A 26966-nucleotide genomic window follows, 5' to 3' on the forward strand; every position below is an offset into this window, starting at 1 on the left:
TAAGAATTAAATACTATGAGGTAATCACTTTTTTTCCCCCCTCCAAAAAAAAAAAAATTTTTTTGAGGGGCTCAACTTTTGCGGTTGGAAAAAACTATTTAGTGGACACTTGATTTTGTTGGTATTACAAGTACTCGCAAAGTCCACTAATACTTCAACATCTGTTTTACATCATTATTCAGTTGTGGACAAATTTGACAAAATTCCAAACAAAAGAAAGTAAACCCAACAAAGATAATGCTTTTTACAGTACATGTGGTTTACATTATAAAACAACATCAATTACATACCCTGTATAGTGTAACATTGTAAACAATAATATAGAAACAACAAGTTTCATATACAAATATATATATATTAAAAACAAAAAAATAAAGGAAAATAAAGAAAAAAGGTATCCCAGTGGGAACTTGGCACTCACATGCAGCAGGCATCTTCATTTTAATTCTGTTATCAGTGTCCTAAATCAATCATGCACAATTAGAAGCCAAGGCTAAATAAACTAAATCCCCAAGAAACAGAGATTGAAAATTACACCAGACAAAACCTAAGATAGCTCCCTGTTAGTCTAAAAACTGAAACAGAACTACATAAAACCGGAGAAAAAACTCTCCTTAGAAATTTCAGAAATATTTGTCCAATACTTTTTAAAAAACAAAGCGAAAACAAGATTTGTTTAAAGACTAACAACAGATAGAAGACGGACCATGTATGCAGGGTGATTTGAACAGCCCACCATTTGATGGAGGGCTAAAACATTTCATGAAAAAAGTACAAATTTCTGTTATATACTTTGTATATAATGCAGTTTGTGTTCTAGATACAACATGGTTGCCATGTTATTCAATGAAACATCATATCTGTCAATATGACACAAGTTTTATAGGACTTGTGGGTTTGTGAGGTCATAAAACGGCAACAAATGACATGGACAGTGTGTTTTGTGAAATAATAGCAAAAAAATAGTTTTTTTTTTTTTATAAAAAGGATCCAAGTGTCTGTTTCATACAAAATTCAAGAGATTTTTCAAAATTTAATTTTTATCTAATGCAAAACCTCTGAAGACTTGATTCATCAATATCAAATTGAAAAGAAACAAAAGATTGTATACAGTATTTTACCTAATAAACATTTCTGTCCTCACCTCTACCTTTTTATCTGAGGGGGGTGGGGGGGGGGGAGATAGTAGCTATAACTAAGACCTTGTAATAGGTCGCTTTTCCACTGATATACATACCCCTGTCCCCTGTATACACCGCCACTTAGTAATAGGTTTGTAACTTACAAGTCTCTTCAAAATGTTGAAAATTCTTCCATGTTGAAACATTCCCTTGTGAAAATTATTTTTCAGTGCACCCTTTTGTAATTTGTCAGTGAACAATGTATAAGTTGAATACAGTATATTTCCACTCCATACAGTATACTATATCTATATATACATAATTTCTTACCACCATTTGTCCAGCAAACTTTTGGCAAGAGAAGAGAGATCCATCATAGAAACAGCTAGGAAGTCAGCATTTTACAATTTCTGTAGTAAGCATAATGGGCCAACACATCACTACCTAAGTCAGAGGGTGAGACTGTGGCAGGTATTGGAATAGCACTAGATGATTATTTTACGAAATAATGATTTCTATGAATGGGCTTATTACCAGACATTGGCTTGTTGAAAGATAAATGAAACGGCAAAATGTGGGGCATTACATTATGTAACAAATAACATCAGTGTATGATATATGAAATGTTTAAAAAAATTTCACAACCAAGAAATATTATCCAGAGTAAATGGTTATAAGTTTTGAATAAAATTGGAATCTTTTGTTCATAAATTACAATGTAATACATGTACAGTGTATTAGCAATGTTGATTATCTGGTGGTACAAAATATCCTTTATAATTGTTCTCAGCTCTCGGAGTAAAAGTAATACATTTCAAATAAAGCTTGTAAAGGATTCATTATCAAATATCCATCTGGAGACTACATAAAGGCCTGGATATTAAAGAACCTCATCCAAAGGACTGAGATTTTGCTTCTTACCTCAAAATTTGAATTTTTACTTTCCTACCATCATCTTCTGTATGATCATAGACAGATCGTTGTCGGTGTAGGAATGTCTCACACCTTACCATGCAGGAGACTAAACACACAAGCAACGGTTCACTGCCATGAAGACATTTTTCTGCATATTCTTAAAAACCAACACACACACACATTGAATTGTCAGAATACCAGGAAGAAACTATTTATAAAGAAACCACCATATTATACTTAGCTTTTCATAACACTGCACACAGATCCAGAAAATTGTCAAAAATACCAAAATGAAGGAATCCTACACACTTGTACATAAATAGGATACACAAGTCCTTGGTTCTAACCCTAACTCTACATCATGAGGTAGACTATCCATATCTGATATACCATGGTTGACTTTACCAAATTTTTATTTCGATGCAAAGGTTGTCATAACTCAAACTATCGTTTTTAATTGCGACATGTGAAGTAACTGGGTCTCTTTTTGTCCTATTAAACTAGGATTTAATACAATAAATTTATTTTCTGAACATGAATCGAACGGCAAGGGCAGTGCATTGAAAACTTGTTGATGTTATAATTCTGTTTTATGTTATACCTTAGAAACAGCAATCATCATCAATATATCTATACTTGGGTAAAGATACTGTAACAAGCCATTTAATGGTGTAAAAACCTATAGCCTTTTATCATCAGCGCAAAAACTGAGTCAAAACAAGTTTTCCATTTGTAGTCAGGATTTTGACAGAAAATTCACATCTCTTGGTCCCAGTTTCATACAAAATTCCTTAACTCCTGACTACACCTATAGGAAATCATCTTAACTCCTGACTACACCTATAGGATACCATCTTAACTCCTGACTACACCTATAGGATACCATCTTAACTCCTGACTACACCTATAGGAAATCATCTTAACTCCTGACTACACCTATAGGATACCATCTTAACTCCTGACTACACCTATAGGATACCATCTTAACTCCTGACTACACCTATAGGATACCATCTTAACTCCTGACTACACCTATAGGAAATCATTAATGTTTAGGGAAAAATAATTATACAGGATTTTACAGTCTTTGCTTTCACTCTGAAAATCCTGATTAAAGAAGTCCTTGGAAATATCTTCCTGAACACATACGAAATCGCAGGGTAAAAAACAAACAAAAATCACTTGGGCATTTAAAGGCCCAAAGTATACTTATTGTCATTTTTCTTTTCCAAAACTATTTCACCTCGTGTGAAGATTTTGCCATAAATTTGGACAAACAAGTCTTACATTTGATTAAGAAAATCAGTTTACGGGTCATTAAGACAACACATCATAGTGTCATCAAGACAACATGTCTTAGTGTCACAAAGACAACATGTCTTAGCATCAACAAGACAACATATCATAGTGTCATCATGACAACATGTCTTATTGTCACAAAGACATCATGTCTTAGTGTCACAAAGACAACATGTCTTAGCATCAACAAGACATCACATCATAGTGTTACCAAGACAACATGTCTTAGTGTCACCAAGACAACACATCATAGTGTCACCAAGACAACATGTCTTAGTGTCACAAAGACAACATGTCTAAGCATTACGAAGGCAACATGTCTTAGTGTCATCTTGACAAAAAATCTTTGTGTCACATAGGAAACAATGTTGACAATACAAAAATGTCTTAGTATCACCATAATAATAGTTTGAAGCATTATGAAGGCAACAAGTCTTTGTGTCATTAAGACAAAAACATTGACGGTAAAGACCTAATCTGTAACACTGAAGGCCTCGTATATATTATGCCCTGAGTTTGATCTTGTACAACTTCATCTTGAATCCCAGTAGTTCTGTGAGGACTGCAGAGAAGGCAGATAGGACCACAACTTTGGTTACATTGTATATCACAGGGTTGGCGGAAACACCGGAGATCTTAAAGGGACTTTCCAGTTCCTACAGGTAAAGAGAGAGAAATTCTATTTCTGTAAACTCACTTATTTTGGTGCAGTGAAATGTTAGCACAACGTCAATTTTGAAGAGATAAGTGTGATGATAAATTTATACATTATACACAAAATTTGTTTAAGAGTACCACGAAAGCAAGTGCATTTATAGATCAGCTACATACAGGATTCCTAGTCAAAAACAAAGATAATATATTCAACAGTGAGAAACACAGATTTTAAAATGCTGTAATGATACTTAACGTAATGGTTTTGAAGAGACTAAGGTATCATGTACAAAAAAGTTTTCTTTACTAAGCATGAAATAACTTTTGACCCTTTCACTTTCATGACAGATATATGATCACATGAACAACTTAATAGCTGACAAATGTTCAGATATATATACCAACTGAATCTTATTTCAGAAATGGCCAAATGAGACTTTTAACTCTCTAAACTTGACCAATGACCTAAAAAAGTCGCATGTAGAATCTGATGTTACGATACTAGTGGGGATAGGAACCAACTCTATCTAGGGTTTTCTGACATATATTAAACACAAGGGTATTGCTACAGATAGATAGGTACACGTACAACCCATCCCCTGTTACAGAGAGTGGTATAATTATACCTAACCACCCCATCCCCTGTTACAGAGAGTGGTGGTATAATTATACCTAACCACCCCATCCCCTGTTACAGAGAGTGGTATAATTATATCTAACCACCACATCCCCTGTTACAGAGAGTGGTATAATTATACCTAACCACCGCATCCCCTGTTACAGAGAGTGGTATAATACCTAACCACCACATCCCCTGTTACAGAGAGTGGTGGTATAATTATACCTAACCACCCCATCCCCTGTTACAGAGAGTGGTGGTATAATTATACCTAACCACCCCATCCCCTGTTACAGAGAGTGGTATAATTATACCTAACCATCACATCCCCTGTTACAGAGAGTGGTATAATTATACCTAACTGCCCCATCCCCTGTTACAGAGAGTGGTATAATTATATCTTACCACCACATCCCCTGTTACAGAGAGTGGTATAATTATACCTAACCAACCCATCCCCTGTTACAGAGAGTGGTATAATTATACCTAACCACCACATCCCCTGTTACAGAGAGTGGTATAATTATATCTAACCACCCCATCCCCTGTTACAGAGAGTGGTATAATTATATCTAACCACCCTATCCCCTGTTACAGAGAGTGGTATAATTATATCTAACCGCCGCATCCCCTGTTTTAGAGAGTGGTGGTATAATTATACCTAACCACCCCATCCCCTGTTACAGAGAGTGGTATAATTATATCTAACCACCACATCCCCTGTTACAGAGAGTGGTATAATTATACCTAACCACCCCATCCCCTGTTACAGAGAGTGGTATAATACCTAACCACCACATCCCCTGTTACAGAGAGTGGTATAATTATACCTAGCCACCGCATCCCCTGTTACAGAGAGCGGTGGTATAATTATACCTAACCACCACATCCCCTGTTACAGAGAGTGGTGGAATAATTATATCTAACCAGTCCATCACCTGTTACAGAGACCTAACCACTCCATCCCCTGTTACAGAGAGTGGTATAATTATATCTAACCACCACATCCCCTGTTACAGAGAGTGGTGGTATAATTATACCTAACCACCCCATCCCCTGTTACAGAGAGTGGTATAATTGTATCTAACCACCCCATCCCCTGTTACAGAGAGTGGTATAATTATATCTAACCACCACATCCCCTGTTACAGAGAGTGGTGGAATAATTATATCTAACCAGTCCATCACCTGTTACAGAGAGTGGTATAATTATATCTAACCACCCCATCCCCTGTTACAGAGAGTGGTGGTATAATTATACCTAACCACCCCATCCCCTGTTACAGAGAGTGGTATAATTATACCTAACCACCCCATCCCCTGTTACAGAGAGTGGTGGTATAATTATACCTAACCGCCCCATCCCCTGTTACAGAGAGTGGTATAATTATATCTAACCACCCCATCCCCTGTTACAGAGAGTGGTATAATTATATCTAACCACCACATCCCCTGTTACAGAGAGTGGTATAATTATACCTAACCACCCCATCCCCTGTTACAGAGAGTGGTATAATTATACCTAACCACCACATCCCCTGTTACAGAGAGTGGTATAATTATACCTAACCACCACATCCCCTGTTACAGAGAGTGGTATAATTATACCTAACCACCCCATCCCCTGTTACAGAGAGTGGTATAATTATATCTAACCACCACATCCCCTGTTACAGAGAGTGGTATAATTAAACCTAACCACCCCATCCCCTGTTACAGAGAGTGGTATAATTATATCTAACCACCCCATCCCCTGTTACAGAGAGTGGTATAATTATATCTAACCACCCTATCCCCTGTTACAGAGAGTGGTATAATTATATCTAACCAGTCCATCACCTGTTACAGAGAGTGGTATAATTAAACCTAACTGCCCTATCCCCTGTTACAGAGAGTGGTATAATTATATCTAACCAGTCCATCACCTGTTACAGAGAGTGGTATAATTAAACCTAACCATCACATCCCCTGTTACAGAGAGTGGTATAATTATACCTAACCATCACATCCCCTGTTACAGAGTGGTATAATACCTAACCACCCCATCCCCTGTTATAGAGAGTGGTGGTATAATTATATCTAACCACCACATCCCCTGTTACAGAGAGTGGTATAATTAAACCTAACCACCCCATCCCCTGTTACAGAGAGTGGTATAATTAAACCTAACCGCCCCATCCCCTGTTACAGAGAGTGGTATAATTATATCTAACCACCCTATCCCCTGTTACAGAGAGTGGTATAATTAAACCTAACTGCCCCATCCCCTGTTACAGAGAGTGGTATAATTAAACCTAACCGCCCTATCCCCTGTTACAGACAGTGGTATAATTAAACATAACAATCTTAAAAACTGTTATAGAAAGCCAGGGTAATTTAAGGAAGTGGAAGGTTTGGTTGGTGAGAGAAAAGCCAGAATTCCTAGCGACTGCCCAAATAGGCCTCAAACTCGTAACCCAGAGGTGGATGTCTAGTGATAAAGATGCCCAGAGGCCTTAACCACATGGCCACTGTGACATCCTTACATATATCAAACACCAAGTGATTTAAACATAGCCATCAACATTGCCTTTTTGATAATACTTGTAACCTTCACCTTCATTCCATGACCTTGACCTACCTTGAGGAGATCCTCAGCTAATTTGAGAACATTATTGGCTACCATGAGCTCCTCCTTCTTATGTGGTTTCTGTTCCATCTGTAGATACAGATTAATTTGTTCTGTTATGAGTACGGACAAGTTACGATACTTCTTGTTTATCTTGAGTCCAAGGGTCATAAATCGTAGCAGATAGACACCTAGGGCCATACACCAAACGAGGAGTTCCCAGTTACACAGGAAATCCAGGTAAGTATCTGTATCCTTCAATAGCTGAAAATAAAAATATATCTCAATTCAGGGTAGTTGTCCACATCATAGAACAGCTGGGCCACAAAGTACTGTAACAACTTTTGATTGTATTTCTAATGTAAAATGTCAAGGGAGCTGTTTGTATAAGTCTGGGGAGGTATTTTCAATAGCTAAACTGTCAGATTTCTCTGAATAAAATTTGAGGAGGGGTTTTCAATAGCTACAACACAGGGTATTTGTGAACAAAATATGAGAATGTGAAATCGGATTCCTTGAAGATTGCTGTCTTGTTAGGGAGCTTAACAATATTGGTTTAAGAATATATTTTGCTTTATAGCCCACTCTGGGAAATTAGCTAGACACAGATTACTGTAAATTAAGTGATTTTCCTTGAGACTCAATTTTTGTGGTTTCCAATATAAAATTTCATTGGTGCTTGATATTGAGGATAAATCTTGCTTATATAATCCATCAGTACCACAATTCATGTCAATATTTAAACATTTTGTGGACATACAAATTTGTTGATTTAGAGCACCCATGAATTGAACGAAAATTAATCCCCAACAAAATAGAATGATTTTACAGCAGTTATGGTAGATATTAACCTGAAGGCACATCAAGGTGAGTATGACAATTGTCAATAGAAATGTCACAGAAACAATGATATCCACCGATCGCTGAGGACCTCGTTTCTACAACAGACAAATACCAACCGATACATTATACCAACAATATTTATAAAGACCCAGTAGTTCTTTGATTCATTCAAATATAAAATTAGACCATAATGAAATAACTTACGTATAGATATAATTCATCAGAAATATTGTACATGTAACAATACAGTAATCGTTGTGATTTTACGTTAATAATGTTGGTGATAAACTGAAATTGATTTTTAAAAACTTTTAATGATAAAAGTAAGTATAAAACGGAAGAAAATACCTTGAGATAAGATCGTAACGAGAGCCAGATTTTTATATTTCTGACTTTATTTAAACGGAAGTGAGGCATGTCAAACTTCTTGGCTCGCCGTGATGAAGTTAGGTAACAGAAATGTTTGGCATACAGTAAGCGCTGTCAATAAAAACAGTCATTATACCTTGTGTTTATCTGTCAATCAATATATATATGCAGATCAAGAGGTTTCTAGAATAGGTTTTTAATGATAAAATTTGTCACTTTTTAAAGCAATATTTGGAGGTCAAAGTGATGTAAGATTCAATCAAAATTATGTAGTTCCCACCCGACCCCTCGTCCCCTTTGACAAGACAGGCTAGACTCAAGTGGCAAACATCATCTATGCCTCCAGGAGCTGTCTGTCAATCAATATATACAAAGTCAATATACATTGTGTTTATCTGTCAATCAATATATATACAAAACTACCCTACATTTTGGACACCCTGTAAACAGCACTACCCTATGAGAGGGATGTAAGTCACACCATTATGCTGTCAGATCACTGCCATTCACTGATGAGACAATGCCTAGATACTGAGTGAATCAAGGAAACAAAAACCAATTTATATTTACAAGTAATGCTTACTGAAAGCATTCTGATACGGAAACAACTGCAATCATTTCCACTCAACATTATATATTTGTTTCAAAAATTCAATTGATCAATGACATAAGATATATTAACAAGATTACAATATACCTGTATACATACAACATAAACCTGTCACATATGTAACCTTGGGTCATTTATTATCACTTTCTTCAAGTGAAGTTTTACTTGACAAAATATTAACTATACTTGCCTGTTTGAAAGTTCTGTCAGCAACAGAAAGGAGAAAAAAGAATATACCTCCCAGACATAGTCTCTGTATCATACCGTTCACCATGATCAGATTAATTCTGTAAAAAACAAAAACAATACTTACAGAGAAAATACACTGTATTAAGTAAATCACAAAAAATAGTACATTTTACAACTGAGTTAAAGATCAATCTTGAATCAACAGACATATTTCTATAAAAGAATAATCTTTGTGGAAAGTAACAAGCTTAATATCAAAGAAGGGTGGGACTGAGGTTGGACATGCTCAATTTTTTAGTTTTTGAAAAATCTCAAGACATTTTACAATGATACATAAGATATAAAACTTGTAAAAACCAGAAAAAAATAATGGATTCTTACGAAATATTTTAGCTCTCAAATATTTATGCATATTTCACAGGGAAATTAAACATGGAATATAAAATCATCATCAACAGTAAAAATCTAGGAGTACTTAAGTGATAGATGTTGAAGTATTGAAAAATTTTTGAGAAGGCAACAGTACACTGTCAAATTGACCGTCCCTCTTAAGGATTACATTATCGATGTCAGGATCTGCATTGGACAGTGAATATGTAGGAAATGTAAATGTAAGCACTTATCATGGTATTCATGGCTAATTTTAAGGTTTCGTACAAAGCTTTGTCATTTCTATCAACCATAAGCACCATAGCAAAACTTGTTAAGGTATTAGAATCCTGATACACTGTTAATACGATTTTGAAATAATTAAAGCTGTGTCATGGGACAGAATGCTGTGTGTTACATACCTCCACGAATTTGAAATCAACAACAGACACAAACTACACAGGCCATCTTTAGTGATGAAGTCTGGGTACTCCTTGGCATGATATACTCGGAAAATCAATGGCACCACACCGAGAAAAAGTGAGAAGCTGAGGCCGATCCACAGATAGTCAGAACTCTCGGGAATATTGTCCACTTTCTCAATAATTGTCCAGCCAATATCAAGGGCAGTTAATTCTACCTTTTTACATTCTTTGTCCTCCCATATCATACAGCTCACTGAAAAATATTTTTTAAATTTATTTACAAATATCAACATTAAAGTATCAAAGAATTCACTATTGAAAAAACATATTTTAAACATATTTACTAAAAAAATTTAAAAATCACAACACAAACAAGAAGGAAACACCGACATATTAACAAATTCTGAATTCAAAATCAATGAAACGAACAAAAGACAGATTTACTGGGAGACATTTGAAAAAGCATGAAAAACGTGATGGATGGGTAAGCATCTTCTGATTCATTAACTATTAACCATGTAAATCTTGGTCAAGTAAGGTCACCTTCCCAAATGAAAACACAGTAAAAAACAAACACACTAACAGGTATACCACGAGCATCAAACACCTTAAACTTCATATCCCATAAGGAAACAGAAAAATGAGATCATGATACTGACTGTCACTTTCATTAACCTACATCTCTCGAAACACTACTTGGAGATTTCATTGAATCACTTCCAGTGTTACAAAAAGAAACCATTATTTTATGTCAAGTCCCACTTCATTATACAATTTTTTCAAAAGAAGTGAAATTAATTAAATCTATAATACCAGTCACTCTTTTGATAACTAGTCATTCTGGAAAATCTACATACCAATAAATTTATGATCTAAACACAGCATAAGGGCTGCATTTTGATATCCTAAGCTTTTGGCCTTATGATTCATTTGAAGAAAATTAACATAGTAACTTTGAGTATCTAAACTCCTCACAGTAAGCTTTGAAGTTCAAGCAGCATTATTCCTTTGTGCAAAATAAATTTTTTGAGGATTTTGACCTTGAATGTAGGTAAACTCAAGGTTAAATCTCAAACAAATTTTACATCATTTTACATCAGTAAGCAATATGGTCTACACTTACTTCCACATACCTTATAAGATGTTAATGGATCATGTTTCAAGATTTTTGATTTCTCCACCATTAAAGAAGCTCAGTGATTTTTGAAATCACTGCCACATTTTCACATCAGACTTACCTTTGTCTGGAGGAGGACTGACTGACGTAGTACTGGTTGGCTGTAATTACGATAAACAAGATTTATAGAAAAAATAAACATCAACATAAAAATGGCTGAAAAATTACTTTTAAACTCATACCAAAATAAAAAGCATAAAAAAATACTTCAAGTATGACTGACAAAGTTTAAAATTCTAGTCCACTTCCTGTCTTATCATTTCAAATATCATATTTTCATTCTATTCATCACCAAAGTAATGAAAAAGTAAACATTTTAATATTTAATCAATACATTTTAAATCTTTGGCACTGCTTATCTAAAACTGTGTAGGTAGTATTTTTTCTAAAATTTTTTTCTTTTTACTTTTTTTTCTTTTAAATTTACCAAAAAAGTCCCAACTCCATAAAAAACTGACACAATCAGATATCCAGATCACACAAGTTGAATTAATATCAAACTACAGAGAACGTAAAGCTTCAAGAGAATTCTTTAGGTCCTTCATTCAAGTTCTCTTATCTGGAAGTTCTTAATACAATAAATATGTTTGTCAGTTTTAATGTAGAAAGTCTAATTTCCACAGGCAAATACAGTCACATCCACAAATGAAATTAACGCTGGTAGTGTAGATTTGTTAGACGAATACAACAGAACTTTAGACAGGTGTGGTATATCACAGACTTCTGAATAATGTCATGTTCGTTTTACATACACTTTAACACTGAAACAGAAATACTAATAGAAAGGAAGATTTAACATAGACACAACGTATTAATAGATAAAAAAGACAGATTTTAAACAAAGTCTATTCACAAATACAAACAAACTACAGAAAACAACGAGATTGAGGGGAAAATAAAGGAAAAAGAAGCAAAAACTGCTAAAGAAATAAGCATTTATGCATCAATGTTTTTTTTAAGTGAATTCACTTAATTTTTTTTACTTTTTGACCCTACAGAGATGACTTATTTTGTCAATAAATTGTCAAAAATGTTTTCCATCTGGATGGAGCTTGATATGAAAGATAGCCAAGCTGAGACGAATATCTAAACATCTCTCACATATCATACACCCTGTAATACCCTGAGCTATACCAGCCAAGCTGAGACCAATCTCTAAACATCTCTCACATATCATACACCCTGTAATACCCTGAGCTATACCAGCCAAGCTGAGACCAATCTCTAAACATCTCTCACATATCATACACCCTGTAATACCCTGAGCTATACCAGCCAAGCTGAGACCAATCTCTAAACATCTCTCACATATCATACACCCTGTAATACCCTGAGCTATACCAGCCAAGCTGAGACCAATCTCTAAACATCTCTCACATATCATACACCCTGTAATACCCTGAGCTATACCAGCCAAGCTGAGACCAATCTCTAAACATCTCTCACATATCATACACCCTGTAATACCCTGAGCTATACCAGCCAAGCTGAGACCAATCTCTAAACATCTCTCACATATCATACACCCTGTAATACCCTGAGCTATACCAGCCAAGCTGAGACCAATCTCTAAACATCTCTCACATATCATACACCCTGTAATACCCTGAGCTATACCAAGAGGAAACAAAACTGTTTAAAGCTGAGTGGAATTGTAAGATTGACTTTTAAAATCTTCAAGCATTTTGAAAATCATGTCCATGAATGACACGTTTTTTATTTCTTAAAAAACCCCCCCATAAATCCTGATGATCAAGACTTAAATAACTACCTAGTCTAGCTTTCAACACAACCATCAAGTGAGACACCCTAAAGTCAACATTGAACTGAACTTCACACATCATATATAATGCATGTGTTGGTGGCTTAGAATACCCACAACTGTCACTTTGGTGACGAAGGTCTGATTCCCCATCAGATATCTAAATTTTGAGTAACATGCCCAACCATGTGAGTGTTCAATGTTGATCAATGACCTCCCACATCATGCCCAAATGCACACTTCCATTCAGGCTGTATGAGTTGACATTTTTATAATGGGTGTAAATGAAACGACGATTACAGACCAGGAAGTGTGTCTAAGGAGTTTTGGTTTTACATGTAATTCCTATAGACATCTGCTATAGCATGTAAAACATGTAGAAATATACTTGATCACTCTATCTATTAAATTGTATTCCAAAATTTTCTGCTTTCACAAGTGTGTGTTTTCTTGGTTGGTTTCTAAAAATCAAGATAACCTTTTCAAAATCTACACCAGTAGACTTGGGTATCTTCTTTTATAAACTGATAAAGCCCTATCACATGTTCCTCGCTGGCACTAAACCAGAGCCAAAAATTAACGATGAGAAAGTCAGTGCAGATCCATCAAGGAAAAAAAAAACTTGTAAAATCCTCAATGTAGTATGGACATTTACTGTGATACTGTTGTTTTAGGTACTGCTGGATCTTACTGTTAAACCAATGTTAAAGCCGATGTGTTACAGAATACCATTTTTTCGCTAACCTCAGCAATTAATATTGATGTGCTACCTGTATTACTGACCACGAGTAGTATGATGGTAGATTTATGGTAGTATATGATATCACATGACTAGGAAAGACAGTACATTGGGTGTAACATTGACTATACCACAGTAACACTGACAGTATTAGTATGGTACATTGGGTGTAACATTGACAATACCACAGTAACACAGCAGTATTAGTATGGTACATTGGGTGTAAGAATGAAATACTACAGTAACATGACAGTATTAATATGGTACCTTGGGTGTAACACAGACAACACCACAGTAACACTGACAGTATTGGTATGGTACATTGGGTGTAACACTGACAGTATTATTATGGTACATTGGGTGTAACACTGACAGTATTAGTATGGTACATTGGGTGTAACACTGACAATACTACAGTAACATGACAGTATTAGTATGGTACATTGGGTGTAACACAGACAATACCACAGTAACACTGACAGTATTGGTATGGTACATTGGGTGTAACACTGACAGTATTATTATGGTACATTGGGTGTAACACTGACAGTATTAGTATGATACATTGGGTGTAACACTGACAATACTACAGTAACACAGCAGTATTAGTATGGTACATTGGGTGTAACACTGACAGTATTAGTATGGTACATTGGGTGTAACACTGACAGTATTAGTATGGTACATTGGGTGTAACACTGACAATACTACAGTAACACAGCAGTATTAGTATGGTACATTGGGTGTAACACTGACAGTATTAGTATGGTACATTCGGTGTAACACAGACAATACTACAGTAACACTGACAATACTACAGTAACACAGCAGTATTAGTATGGTACATTGGGTGTAACACTGACAGTATTAGTATGGTACATTCGGTGTAACACAGACAATACTACAGTAACACTGACAATACTACAGTAACACAGCAGTATTAGTATGGTACATTGGGTGTAACACTGACAGTATTAGTATGGTACATTCGGTGTAACACAGACAATACTACAGTAACACTGACAATACTACAGTAACACAGCAGTATTAGTATGGTACATTGGGTGCAACACTGACAGTATTAGTATGGTACATTGGGTGTAACACTGACAATACTACAGTAACACTGACAGTATTAGTGTGGTACATTGGGTGTAACACTGACAGTATTAGTATGGTACATTGAGTGTAACACTGACAATACTACAGTAACATGACAGTATTAGTATGGTACATTGGGTGTAACACTGACAGTATTAGTATGGTACATTGGGTGTAACACTGACAGTATTAGTATGGTACATTGGGTGTAACACTGACAATACCACAGTAACACTGACAGTATTAGTATGGTACATTGGGTGTAACACAGACAATACCACAGTAACACTGACAGTATTGGTATGGTACATTGGGTGTAACACTGACAGTATTAGTATGGTACATTGGGTGTAACACTGACAATACTACAGTAACACTGACAGTATTAGTATGGTACATTGGGTGTAACACTGACAGTATTAGTATGGTACATTGGGTATAACACTGACAATACTACAGATACTTTGACAGTATTAGTATGGTACATTGGGTGTTACACTGACAGTATTAGTATGGTACATTGGGTGTAACACTGACGATACTACAGTAACATGACAGTATTAGTAGGGTACATTGGGTGTAACACTGACAATACCACAGTAACACTGACAATATTAGTATGGTACATTGGGTGTAACACTGACAATACCACAGTAACACTGACAGTATTGGTATGGTACATTGGGTGTAACACTGACAGTATTAGTATGGTACATTCGGTGTAACACAGACAATACTACAGTAACACTGACAATACTACAGTAACACAGCAGTATTAGTATGGTACATTGGGTGCAACACTGACAGTATTAGTATGGTACATTGGGTGTAACACTGACAATACTACAGTAACACTGACAGTATTAGTGTGGTACATTGGGTGTAACACTGACAGTATTAGTATGGTACATTGAGTGTAACACTGACAATACTACAGTAACATGACAGTATTAGTATGGTACATTGGGTGTAACACTGACAGTATTAGTATGGTACATTGGGTGTAACACTGACAGTATTAGTATGGTACACTGGGTGTAACACTGACGATACTACAGTAACATGACAGTATTAGTATGGTACATTGGGTGTAACACTGACAATACCACAGTAACACTGACAGTATTGGTATGGTACATTGGGTGTAACACTGACAGTATTAGTATGGTACATTGGGTGTAACACTGACAATACTACAGTAACACTGACAGTATTAGTATGGTACATTGGGTGTAACACTGACAGTATTAGTATGGTACATTGGGTATAACACTGACAATACTACAGATACTTTGACAGTATTAGTATGGTACATTGGGTGTTACACTGACAGTATTAGTATGGTACATTGGGTGTAACACTGACGATACTACAGTAACATGACAGTATTAGTAGGGTACATTGGGTGTAACACTGACAATACCACAGTAACACTGACAATATTAGTATGGTACATTGGGTGTAACACTGACAATACCACAGTAACACTGACAGTATTGGTATGGTACATTGGGTGTAACACTGACAGTATTAGTATGGTACATTGGGTGTAACACTGACAGTATTAGTATGGTACATTGGGTGTAACACTGACAATACTACAGTAACACTGACAGTATTAGTATGGTACATTGGGTGTAACACTGACAATACTACAGTAACACTGACAGTATTAGTATGGTACATTGGGTGTAACACTGACAATACCACAGTAAGACAGACAGTTTTAGTGTGGTACATTGGGTGTAACACTGACAGTATTAGTATAGTTTGGGCCAGACAGAAAGCAGCCTATTCAGTGTTGGATGAAACTTGAGTACAGCAGCACAATGGCAGAATTTTTAAGCATATTTAAAACTTTCCATCACTGCCTGCCATGTCTGCTTTGTGGTCAATATTCTATAATGTCCTGACTATGTACTATCATTCTTAGTGATGTGATACCATTACACTGCCGTACCAATCCCCAAAAATCAACAAATTTTTGCTCAAAAACAATTTTCGGAATAAACAGTCGCAAATTAGTTTTGATGAGAAATTTCAGAAGGTAAATCATATCCTCTCCAAAATAAATGTTTCCAAAATTATAAAAGTTTCATGATGTTAAATAGCCCTACCCCCAAAATAGTTTCCAAATGTTAAGAAATGTGAAATATAACAATGGGAGGAGAATTACAACGAAGACATTTTGTTGGTTATTTTCAGATGATATAGGAAAGACATTTTTACTAAAGGTGATATGAAAAATCTTTGGCACTTTGCCAACATTAAACAACTATTTATAGAATGATTAATATTTAACTGTAAATCTCTCTTTTCAAAGAAACTTTCCTTTCTGTGAAATCAGAAGAAACATTGATGAATTCCAGCACATTTTACGATATCTACCGTAAATATTCGCGTATAGTAGTACAATCTCTGAAAAACACCAGGCATATTTTATCTTTTTCCACAAAAAAGAAAACCCTTAAGAAAAGAAAGTGTAATATTAGAAAAATTATTGTTCACCAATATTGTGAGATTTACGGTAAGTGGAAGATCCAGGAATTCCAAAAACAATCTTTCCTAGTTATCTGTTAAGGCTGCTACAGCTAAGTTGTAAAATTTTCTGAACAGTTTTTTTAATTTAGAAAAGTATATATAGAAGTAATTTTTCACCCTGAAATATTACCGACATTGAATATGACATGTAAGGAAAAAAATTTATCTGATATGATTTGAACTTTAAGGGAATATTTTTGATCATACATAGAATTAAAAAAATTGTAGTGAATAACAAAAAGCTGGAAGGCAATTTTTTAAACTGAACTAAAAAATTAATCAATTTGTTTAAAAAAGAAAAAATGTGGAAGTCCTGTATCTTCCTTTCAGTCTGTTATTGATTGTAAGATAAATATATGTAAATAACATACATATACGGAGAACTGATAGAAATTTCATGATTATTCACAAGTTGTAAACATCGCAGATATCAAATCAGCAACACAAATCAATTATTGAACATGTGTCGTGAAAAATTATTTTTCTGCGAAATATAAGGTTTAGGGTTGTGAAGTTATATTCCATAAAAGCATGGAATTAAATGAATGATTCATACAATTATCTCTGTAATTTTCAGAATGAACACAACCAAATATGTACTTGATAATTTTTTTTCTGGTTCAAAATGTCATAGTTTTAACAAAACTTTCAATTAGAAAAGATGTACTTGTCACCATAGGCATAAAAATGTCCTGGTTTAGTAATCTTTCTCAATCTTACTTTTAAGGATTTCAGTTTTAGCAATTTTATTCCGTCAGCATAAATAGTGGATGAAAACAAGCCCATGACAACATCAACCTTTTCTCTATATTTTTAACAATAAATGACAACCATAAAATTTCTTTATCAATTCACCAGTCAAATGGACATAAATGACCATCGTTTGGCCACATTGATTAAGGCAGCACACGGACACACACTCTACCCGACACTAACATGTTCAGACTGCCCTCGGCCGCTTACACAACACCCGATACTGTATGATCGAGTCCTCAATGAAGGATATCTTCCCTTTGAAAATAAAGTTACAAAAAGTCTAATTATCACTTATACACAACTATATCACATCAGAAAGTGAACTGCCTATCACTTCAAAGGTGTGAAATGTTACCGATGTAGTTTATCAACTTCCTTAAAAAATGATCATTACGAAAACATTTTTATTGAAGATTCCATGAAAAGTAATTGTCAGTAAAGGACACGGTAAAAGATTTGTTGTTTTACAATTATTTTTCATACATATGTGTAATGCATGTCATAAATATAAGTAAGTTAAAATGAAATTTTCTTTTTTCTTGAAGGCAAAACTGATTCAAGCAAAATCTAAGTCATAGCACAGCATATAACATACATAAATATATAAATCCTGTTTGTATCTCAGTTCTTACTTCCTAAAATTTCATTTATCTATTATCAAGTTTCATTTCAAAATTGAACTTCAACAAATAATCTACATGTATGTATTTTTTAAGTGTGAAACATATCAGGAAAGTTTTTCATTTTTTAAAAATTTGTTTTTTATAATTTCAAGCCAGCAGCAAAATAATAATAAAAAAAAAAACTATAAGGGACACATATAATGATTATTTTTTACAAAAACACAAAATTCAATTAGGATGCTAAAGGCCTCATGCTCCAAAATTTCTGAACTAGTTCACTACATGTATATGCAAAAAAAAAAGGGAGGAGGGGGGGAATTGTTCAAAATGAAGCAAATGCACACAAGTGGATAACACAAATGTTGTAACAGCTAGTTCCAAAACGTTTTATCAAAAACCCTACTTTTCAATTTTCATCTTTATTTTTGTAAAGCAAGATTTCTTTAGTTCTTATCATTTTATTTTTTCGGAAAAATAAAGAAAATTTATAGTAAATATATAGAAATATATTTATACTAAAATTAAAGTGAAATCTGATATCAAAAATTTATCAAAATATCTAATGAAAATTATTCTGACTGAATAAAAATAATGTTGGCAAATCATGAAAGAAAACCTGATATTAACATAACATTCTGTAACATTTTATTCTGAGTACTGAAAAAAGTATGAAATCATTTTGGTCACTATCTAATGAAAAAAGTCTGACATATGAAATTTGCTGTTACAAAAGTGCAAATACTGAATGCATGCTTTTGGAAGAAATATCTATTGAAGCATGCAGAGAAGGAAGATAAAGAGATACATACAGGCTGAAGTAGATTAATTACATGCAAATTGCTTGTAACTTTGGTATTTCTGTCCCCTGTCATGCTTGCTGAGCCTGTAGTAGGAGGTAGGCCAGGATCTGTTGGACAGTCCTCTGTGATGTCTTGTGCATCATTATCTGAGATATCATTGTCCGAAGCAGAGCTGCTAGAGTACGTTGAGGTTGTGATATCCGACTGGACCCGATCTTCCCACTCAGCCTCGGAACTTGCTCCAGCCTGAGCATAAAGGCACTTAGTTAAAGATTGTCATCATAAATTCGGAAAATGAATTTGGTTCATTCATTTGAGTAAACAACACAATTCAATAGTTTGTCCCTTTATCAAAGTCATGAAAATATTTATCAAATTTCCATATCATTATTATTTATGCATATTTAATACATCTAAATGTACAAATACGATATGTATTGTCCGAGATACTATTTATACAAAGGAAAAACACTGTTGTCATGATATACCGTAATTACCATGCCTGGGAATAAGAACACCCATACATTTCTGCTCATTTCAATTATAAACCAATGATATCTCATTGCCCATGCTCTGACTCTGGGTAAGAATTATACCTATGTTCTGACTGGATAAGAATTAAGTTTTCTTGAACAATATCTATCATATTTCTTCAGAAAAAACCCACAGGACTTAGAACAATTGGCCTTTTAAAGAAATATTTGGAAAATATCAGTAAAATTGATGTAATTTCAAAATCAATACGACTCCATACCTTGCTCCCATCAGGAGTGTATGACGTTTCTCCTTCCGAAGAACTGATCCCTGTACTGCCTTTACTCTCTCTGGTTTTCATATTAAGGGTTGATGGAGGACGTCGTGATCGAAAAATGGTAGAATTTGACTCTGAAGATTCTTCCAAACCGGCATTTTTCCTTCTCCTCAAGCCTTTGTAGGAAAATGCTTTGTTGTGAGTATCATCGGAATCTGATCCTGTTTCACACTGTGTTCTACTTTTACTTGTAACAGATGATGACATGAAACGTTTCATTGATCCCGATTCAATACTGCCGTGACTAGAGTTACAAACTGACTCAGTATCTTGTGGGCTGTAATCACTGGCATTTTCTTCAATTAAATTATTTTTAAACACAGTTGCGGAATTATCATCAACAAAAACATCATCACTACCATTGGAAATTGTCGATACCGAAGGCTTAAGCGAGATATTATCCTTTATGCCATTGTGAGAATTTGAGAAATTTTCCTTGGGCAAGATTTGAATATTGTCTGTTGTGTCTGGTAAATGGTTGTCTGAGAATTTTGTTAGGCATTCTGTGTCAGTCACAATTTGACCGTTACTTACAGTCACTTGTTTAGAATGTTGAAGATCTGAAGTTAGATTATCAAATGGTTCTCCATTTCTTACATCTTCTGTAAGTGTAGAGTCAAGGATTTCTTCAAATTCATCATTTATATGATATATGTTGCTTTGTTTTTTCTTTTGTACAAAGTCAACAGAAGCCATTATGCTTTCTGGTGTATTGGAATCTTGATTCACTACATTGGTACTTTTTACACTGATCTGACTGGTCTGGGGAGAAATTTCACCAACATTATTTTTTAAATTATCTGCTGAACTTTTGAGATTTTCTTTTGAACACTTTACATTTTCTGTTTCTTCTTCTGAACCGAGATCTTTTTCTGTGATTTCTTTATTCTCCATTTGATAATCCTCCTCATCTGTGCGTGCATCACTATCTGGACTCTCGTGTCCACTCATGTGTGACGTCTTGACACAGTATGCATCACTCCAGCTTACAGATTTCTGTTCTGTTATATTTGCTCCAGTTTTTATGATTGTGCCTTTATCGGAAAAATTGTACTTTTTAACTTTATCCATTGAATTTTTTTGTTTTTTGACGTCTACTTTACTGTTTGAAACAAGTCTGTCTGGTGGAGGTTTTCGATTCTGTTTCGATGTTGGGTTCACATCTGTACTGGAGCCTTGAGGAAGGTTTTCATAAATGGTTCCGACTGCTTGACTTGGGACAGAATAACTGCGCTTTACATCGGTCATTTTGGAATTCCTAATCTTAGATTCCCTGTAACCAAGAAAAATATCTGTATCAGTAATTTGTACACACATTTAATTTGCCATTTTGGACTTTCGTATTTTAAGATTCCTTGCAACCAAGATATCATCTATTTAAAAAATATGTGGTTGAGAACAAACATTTTCCTTTGGTTTTTAAAGAACAACAATTTCATGATCACCCTTTCTAAATTACATGCTTGCTCAGCCATGGCTTGATAGAAGTCACAGGCATGCAGTATAGGGCAATAAATTTGAAGTTTTCTCTGATATTCTATTGATTATGATAAATAGAATATCACATTCTTGTCCATATTGACTTGATAACCCTCCTCCAACAATATTTTACATGACATCTGCCTAGAGGCTTGTGTTAGATCAAATTATTGAATAAATAAATAACCTAAGTATTAAGTATATAAATATAAATAAAACATAAATAATCATGGGTGGTTGGGTGGCAAAGTGGTAATGCATTCGCCCTTTGCACAGTTGTCTGGGGTTTGATTCCCAAAATGGAGGTGGAAAGGTAGGGTGTCACCCTTTCGACCATGTGGGTATTTCCCGAGTACTCCAGTTTCCTCCCACAGTAAGGCCCCTCACAGGCTTGCATCCAGACCAACAAGAGAGATTAGTATAGGTTGCAAAATCTTGTCTTGCAATTGTTTTCGAATAAATAAAGTTTACATTATATTCAATATAGATAATAAACATCTGGTGTCAATATACCTGTCAAATGATAACAACAAATTCTTCAGTCAGTGTTACCTGATGAGTCCAGTGGACGACTTGCGGGCTAACTTGTTGTCCCGGTGTTGAGATCGATGTGAAAAGTGGGACAGAACAGTTTGGGAATGTATTTGACCCAGGATCAACATTAATAAGGCAGGGATCACAACCTCAGACAGTGTCTGCTCCTGTGTAAAATAAAAAATCTTCAACAAGTTGTTTAAAATAAAAACATTTGATACAAAACAAACGCTATGCCTACCAAAACCTAAATACAATTTACTATCTGAGCAAAATGTCCTGGAGACCATTTCCTACAATATAATTTTACTCATAATTGCAGTCTGGAATGAATTTCGGGTAGATGTGCTTCAATCTTAGCAGTTTACTATGCGGTAAAGACAACACAATTGCTAGGATAACAAAAGTTCAACAGACATTTTTCTTCTTACATCTTTCATTACGCTGCCTCCAACATTCCTGAAGAAGATGATGAGGCTGATGACCTGCATGACGAATAGCACCATGAGGAACACAAACATTTTCAATGGCATCTGCTGCAGCCACCTGAACGATTGAAATAAAAGAAGACAGTCAACAGAATTTAATTCAGACTCAAATTCCATAAAACTATGACAAAATATGAACAAATGAATGATAACACAGAGACCCTTGAAAAAAGTACAAGTAGAATGAGACCAGATGGAAGGTAAAGTATCTAAGCCATAAACACTTTTGAACCTTCTGTTTTTTTTCAGCAACATCCCTGCATCCCCAGTCTATGGTGTTAACATGTTGCAGTTGATTTGGTATTTAAGGGTCTGTTCCCAAGAAGTTGTCAACTGATGCGCAAACTCGTAACACAGTTTCAAATGATGCAGATTGATGAAAATGATGGGAAGTTTTACGATCGTAACTAATAACATCTGCCAGAGTTACGTCCCCTTATATAAATGAATGTATCAGGACTGAATTCCCTTACATTATTTTATTTAATGTATCAGAGATTTATCCCCTTACACAACATTTTTTTTGTTTGTTTTTTAACAAAGTTCAATTGGTTTCTCTGAATCACAAGCAGGTGAAAACATGGACAATACAAAACTTCCTCTTGAATCTTAATTCATGAAATAAATCCAAGGTGGTTTATTTAAAAGTGTTTTCTGGGAATGGAAGATCGAGCCCAAGAAAACCTCACTGCTAACAAACACCCCCTTTTTTTATCCTACTGAAGCTACAATTTTTCTGTATTATGGGAAAATCCATACTGACCATTTGTGATATAGAGGAAAGAATACAACTTTCACAATGGCTTTGAGGGTTATGTTTGTCCATGACACTTGTGGTTTGGCTCTGGAGAATGTTGAACCTGAAATAAAAATGACTTTCTTGATTAAATTTGAATCGAAATAAGCCACACGTACATGGTTTTCTTTTCTCTCTCACTTTATACAATTAACAGTTCCATTGGGATCACCTCAATTTTAAAATCAATGTTTCTGAATTGTTCCTTTTCCGGAGGAATACAGATATTGAAGTAATCATAACATAATACATCTGAACTTGTGAGTTTTGAATTAGAAAGCTATCTCTGCTAAAAAGCTCAAAACTAAAATTTCGTGAATTTCAATTATTTAACAAAAACATCAAAACAAGTACCAATAATTTATATATCTATCACTATGGGAACAAGCAAAGGGTTTTTATATGAAAGAAGTTCTTGGGTAGCAATACACAGTTTCTTGGTGTGGCCATGGGTGATATTTTTGTTCATTACCTGTTTATAAAGGTTTTAATCAAAATTTAAAAAATAAATCCTTGCTAAAATTGGTATTGTCATGTTGAAGTGGACAATGTGCTGTTTCATCTTTTTAGAGTAATATTTTAGCTTTGTTTTGGAGATTACTATTTGGGCAGTCTCGAACGTGTGTCTATGCACCAAATACTAGCTTTACAGGAAGTGATTTTTTCCTAGTTTTTATATGTGGTCATGTTGTGAAGGATTTCTGAGTTGGAATTTGCTGAAATGTAAGTACTTTGTTACCATGACAGTGTTGTTGATTTTAAGACAGGTGTTCAGAAATAAATTTCCTTAATAAAGTTGTAGCGTTAGGTTGGAATTAGCAGTATTTTAGCATTTTTTCAGTAGGTAACCATGGCAATCACATATCAGAAATCAGAGGAAATTTTTTATTTACACAAATTTGATCTCTCTACTATTAATGTAATTGTTACGTAGTTTATAAACATATATCTTTTGTATATATATATACATGTAATGATGCATTTTTCATAACTAAACTGCTATACCTGTATATCTCAAACATGACATTTTTTATAACCAAATTGCTATACATGTATATCTCAAACATGACATTTTTGCTTCATTTTGGAAAAAAATTTGGTAACTTGAGAAGGAGATTTTCAGGAGTAAATTGCTAATTTTAGGAATTTGGCTTAAATATGAAAAAACTTCAATTGGGAATGGGGCTTATTATTGGCCTGTAAAGCCCTAAAAATGTCATGTGTTCAGTTTCACCTCGAACAAGATCAACATCAATGAGTTCTGTTTTCTGACGAACACTTCTCCGTGGTGCCAGTTGTATACTCTGAAAAAAAAAGTCTGAATCAAAGAAAATCCTCTTCTGACAAAAAATTAGGCTAATGACTATTTGTCTTTGGTGCCAGTTGTATGTATACTAAAAAGTCCAAAGTCATCAAAGAGAGGAGAAGAAATTCTGTCACTACTTATTTTCAAACCAAACTTAAAAGAGTTGTCAGCTACTGGGGATGAAAGGTCTTAAACATTATCATTTTAGCCAAATATGAAAATTATATAAAAAGTATATTTGTATTACCTTACATGTATTTCCGTGTAAAGTTATGAAACCAGTCTAAGAATTTTTCATTTTACCAATCAATGGCACACATTTTGGACGAGTTTTATAAATCATTTATCAAATGGAAACAAATTTATGATAATTTTTATCATATGATAAATTTTTCAAAGAAAATGGACAAACTTGATGTTTGCTCAATATGTATGGTATTCATTGTCACATCACAATGCGATCTGTGACCTCATTCTATTGTCCAAAGTGACGTCATAATGTACCATATAACCTGTATGTAATAAGTAAAAATAATTCATGCACAAATTCGTGGAATACTAAGGCAATCATGAAATAATTATATATTTACCAATAAAACATATTCATCTGTTTAATCTGTCACCATTTCTTGTCACTGAGACCAGAAACGCCCCAAAGTAGAGTAACATGATATGTGAATCACCTGCTGATATTAGTTGGCAATGATAACTTCAGGTTTATGATAGATAACTATAAACATTCAGTCACTGATTTCTATTGAGTATGCACCTTACAATAAATACATACCCTTAGGACTTTCTGTTCAGAAGACTGCTCCCAAATATGCTTGTCATATGATCCGATCTGAAATGTATTGGATTGCCAGGAAATCAAGTACATTGCAAAAGAAGTCAATGAGCATGTCACATAATAAATTTAGAAAGAATCCAACAAATTGAAATATAAACAAAGATATTTGCAAAAGAAAAAAGAGACAAATAGGAATTATCTTATTTTTTATAAATGATTTTACCTTTTTTTGGTACCATGCCACAGAGTCATGCACTCTATCCATTCCTTGCACAGCTGATCAATGTTTTTTCCCCTTCACAGCTGTTTAGAATTTATCTCCCCTTGCACAGGTGATTTATAGTTAACTCTCCTTGCACACCTTCATCAACTGACCAGAGATTATCTCCCTTCACACAAGGTATTGATGTTTAAACTTCCCCGAAGAAAATGTTATTCAGAGGTCACCTAGTTGTTCTAATGTTTTCTAATAAACACCTCTCCTTTTGTTAAAATACAGACTTTTCCCTATTCTTCAAACCTGTCAAAAAGAAAAAAACTAAATTTATAAATGACTGGCCCCAGTCTCCATAATATCGAAATCATCAATAAGTTTGAGTTTAATAATTTGAATCATTTTGAAATGTATGATTTTAAGTTTAAAAAGAAGCGAAGATAAGCTTGTAGAAAATTGCAATGAGTGTTTCTAAATAAAACTTAGGGGCTGGTAGCCTGTCTAACTTTATATATTCCAAATAATTATTCAGATCAATTACAAACCCAACTCTGGACAAATTACAGGATAAATAGAGTGCATAATACTAGTACTTTTTGGCTGCATCTTTTCTAAGTAATTGATTTTGCCATGTATTCACAGCAAAGTGATAGACCAGAGAAAAACAAATTCCAGCCAAACATCCTGACAGGAAAGGCACCTGGGTTTCCATTGTGAAAATCTTTAGCTCTATCAATTTAGACAAAGCAGTGTGCTACATCAGCTGAGTGACAGAGACAGTACTTCCTACTATAAACAAAGCCACAATGACTTGTTCCTTTTACACTACTCCCCCTGTTTTTCTTGAGATTTCTTTAATCTCAAACTCGTGGCCACAGTGATCAAGTGGTCAAGATATATGACAATCTTTATAATATAAGAACTTCTCCTCTGGGTTGCAGATGTGAGGTTTAATGGGCAGTCACCAGTTTGGAGCCGCAGGTCCGTGGTTTTTTTTTGGGGGGAACTCCTGCTTTTACTCAATCGTT

At 34.6% G+C, this 26966-nt stretch overlaps 1 protein-coding gene across 1 annotated transcript; it reads right to left on the reverse strand.

Annotated features, from left to right (window-relative positions):
* Positions 1-3738: 3738 nt before the first annotated feature.
* On the reverse strand, positions 3739-26018 carry LOC132547094 (protein PHTF2-like). Its single transcript, XM_060210850.1, has 15 exons — positions 25948-26018; positions 25722-25778; positions 24863-24932; positions 23596-23692; positions 22776-22890; positions 22363-22511; positions 20275-21604; positions 19530-19766; positions 11260-11299; positions 10019-10274; positions 9229-9325; positions 8408-8539; positions 8068-8154; positions 7229-7480; positions 3739-3991 (listed from the first exon to the last, which is right to left on the reverse strand). Exons 1-15 carry the CDS (start codon positions 25987-25989, stop codon positions 3839-3841), a joined length of 3114 nt encoding a protein of 1037 aa, XP_060066833.1. The 5' UTR covers positions 25990-26018; the 3' UTR covers positions 3739-3838.
* Positions 26019-26966: the final 948 nt, after the last annotated feature.

This window comes from Ylistrum balloti, unplaced genomic scaffold, assembly GCF_031769215.1.
Source record: "Ylistrum balloti isolate Yb309-2 unplaced genomic scaffold, AGI_CSIRO_Ybal_v1 Utg369934, whole genome shotgun sequence".
NCBI classification, from domain to species: Eukaryota; Metazoa; Mollusca; class Bivalvia; order Pectinida; family Pectinidae; genus Ylistrum; species Ylistrum balloti.

Bases quoted from the DNA above. Each gene is read 5' to 3' on its own strand.
- LOC132547094 (XM_060210850.1), bottom strand. From the start codon at position 25,989: ATGGATAGAGTGCATGACTCTGTGGCATGGTACCAAAAAAAG. The intron at 22,891-23,595 runs GTCAGTATGGAT...TCAATCGTTCAG, and splicing joins TTTCCTCTATATCACAAATG to GTGGCTGCAGCAGATGCCAT. The intron at 3,992-7,228 runs GTAGGTCAAGGT...CTTTACCTGTAG, and splicing joins TAGCTGAGGATCTCCTCAAG to GAACTGGAAAGTCCCTTTAA.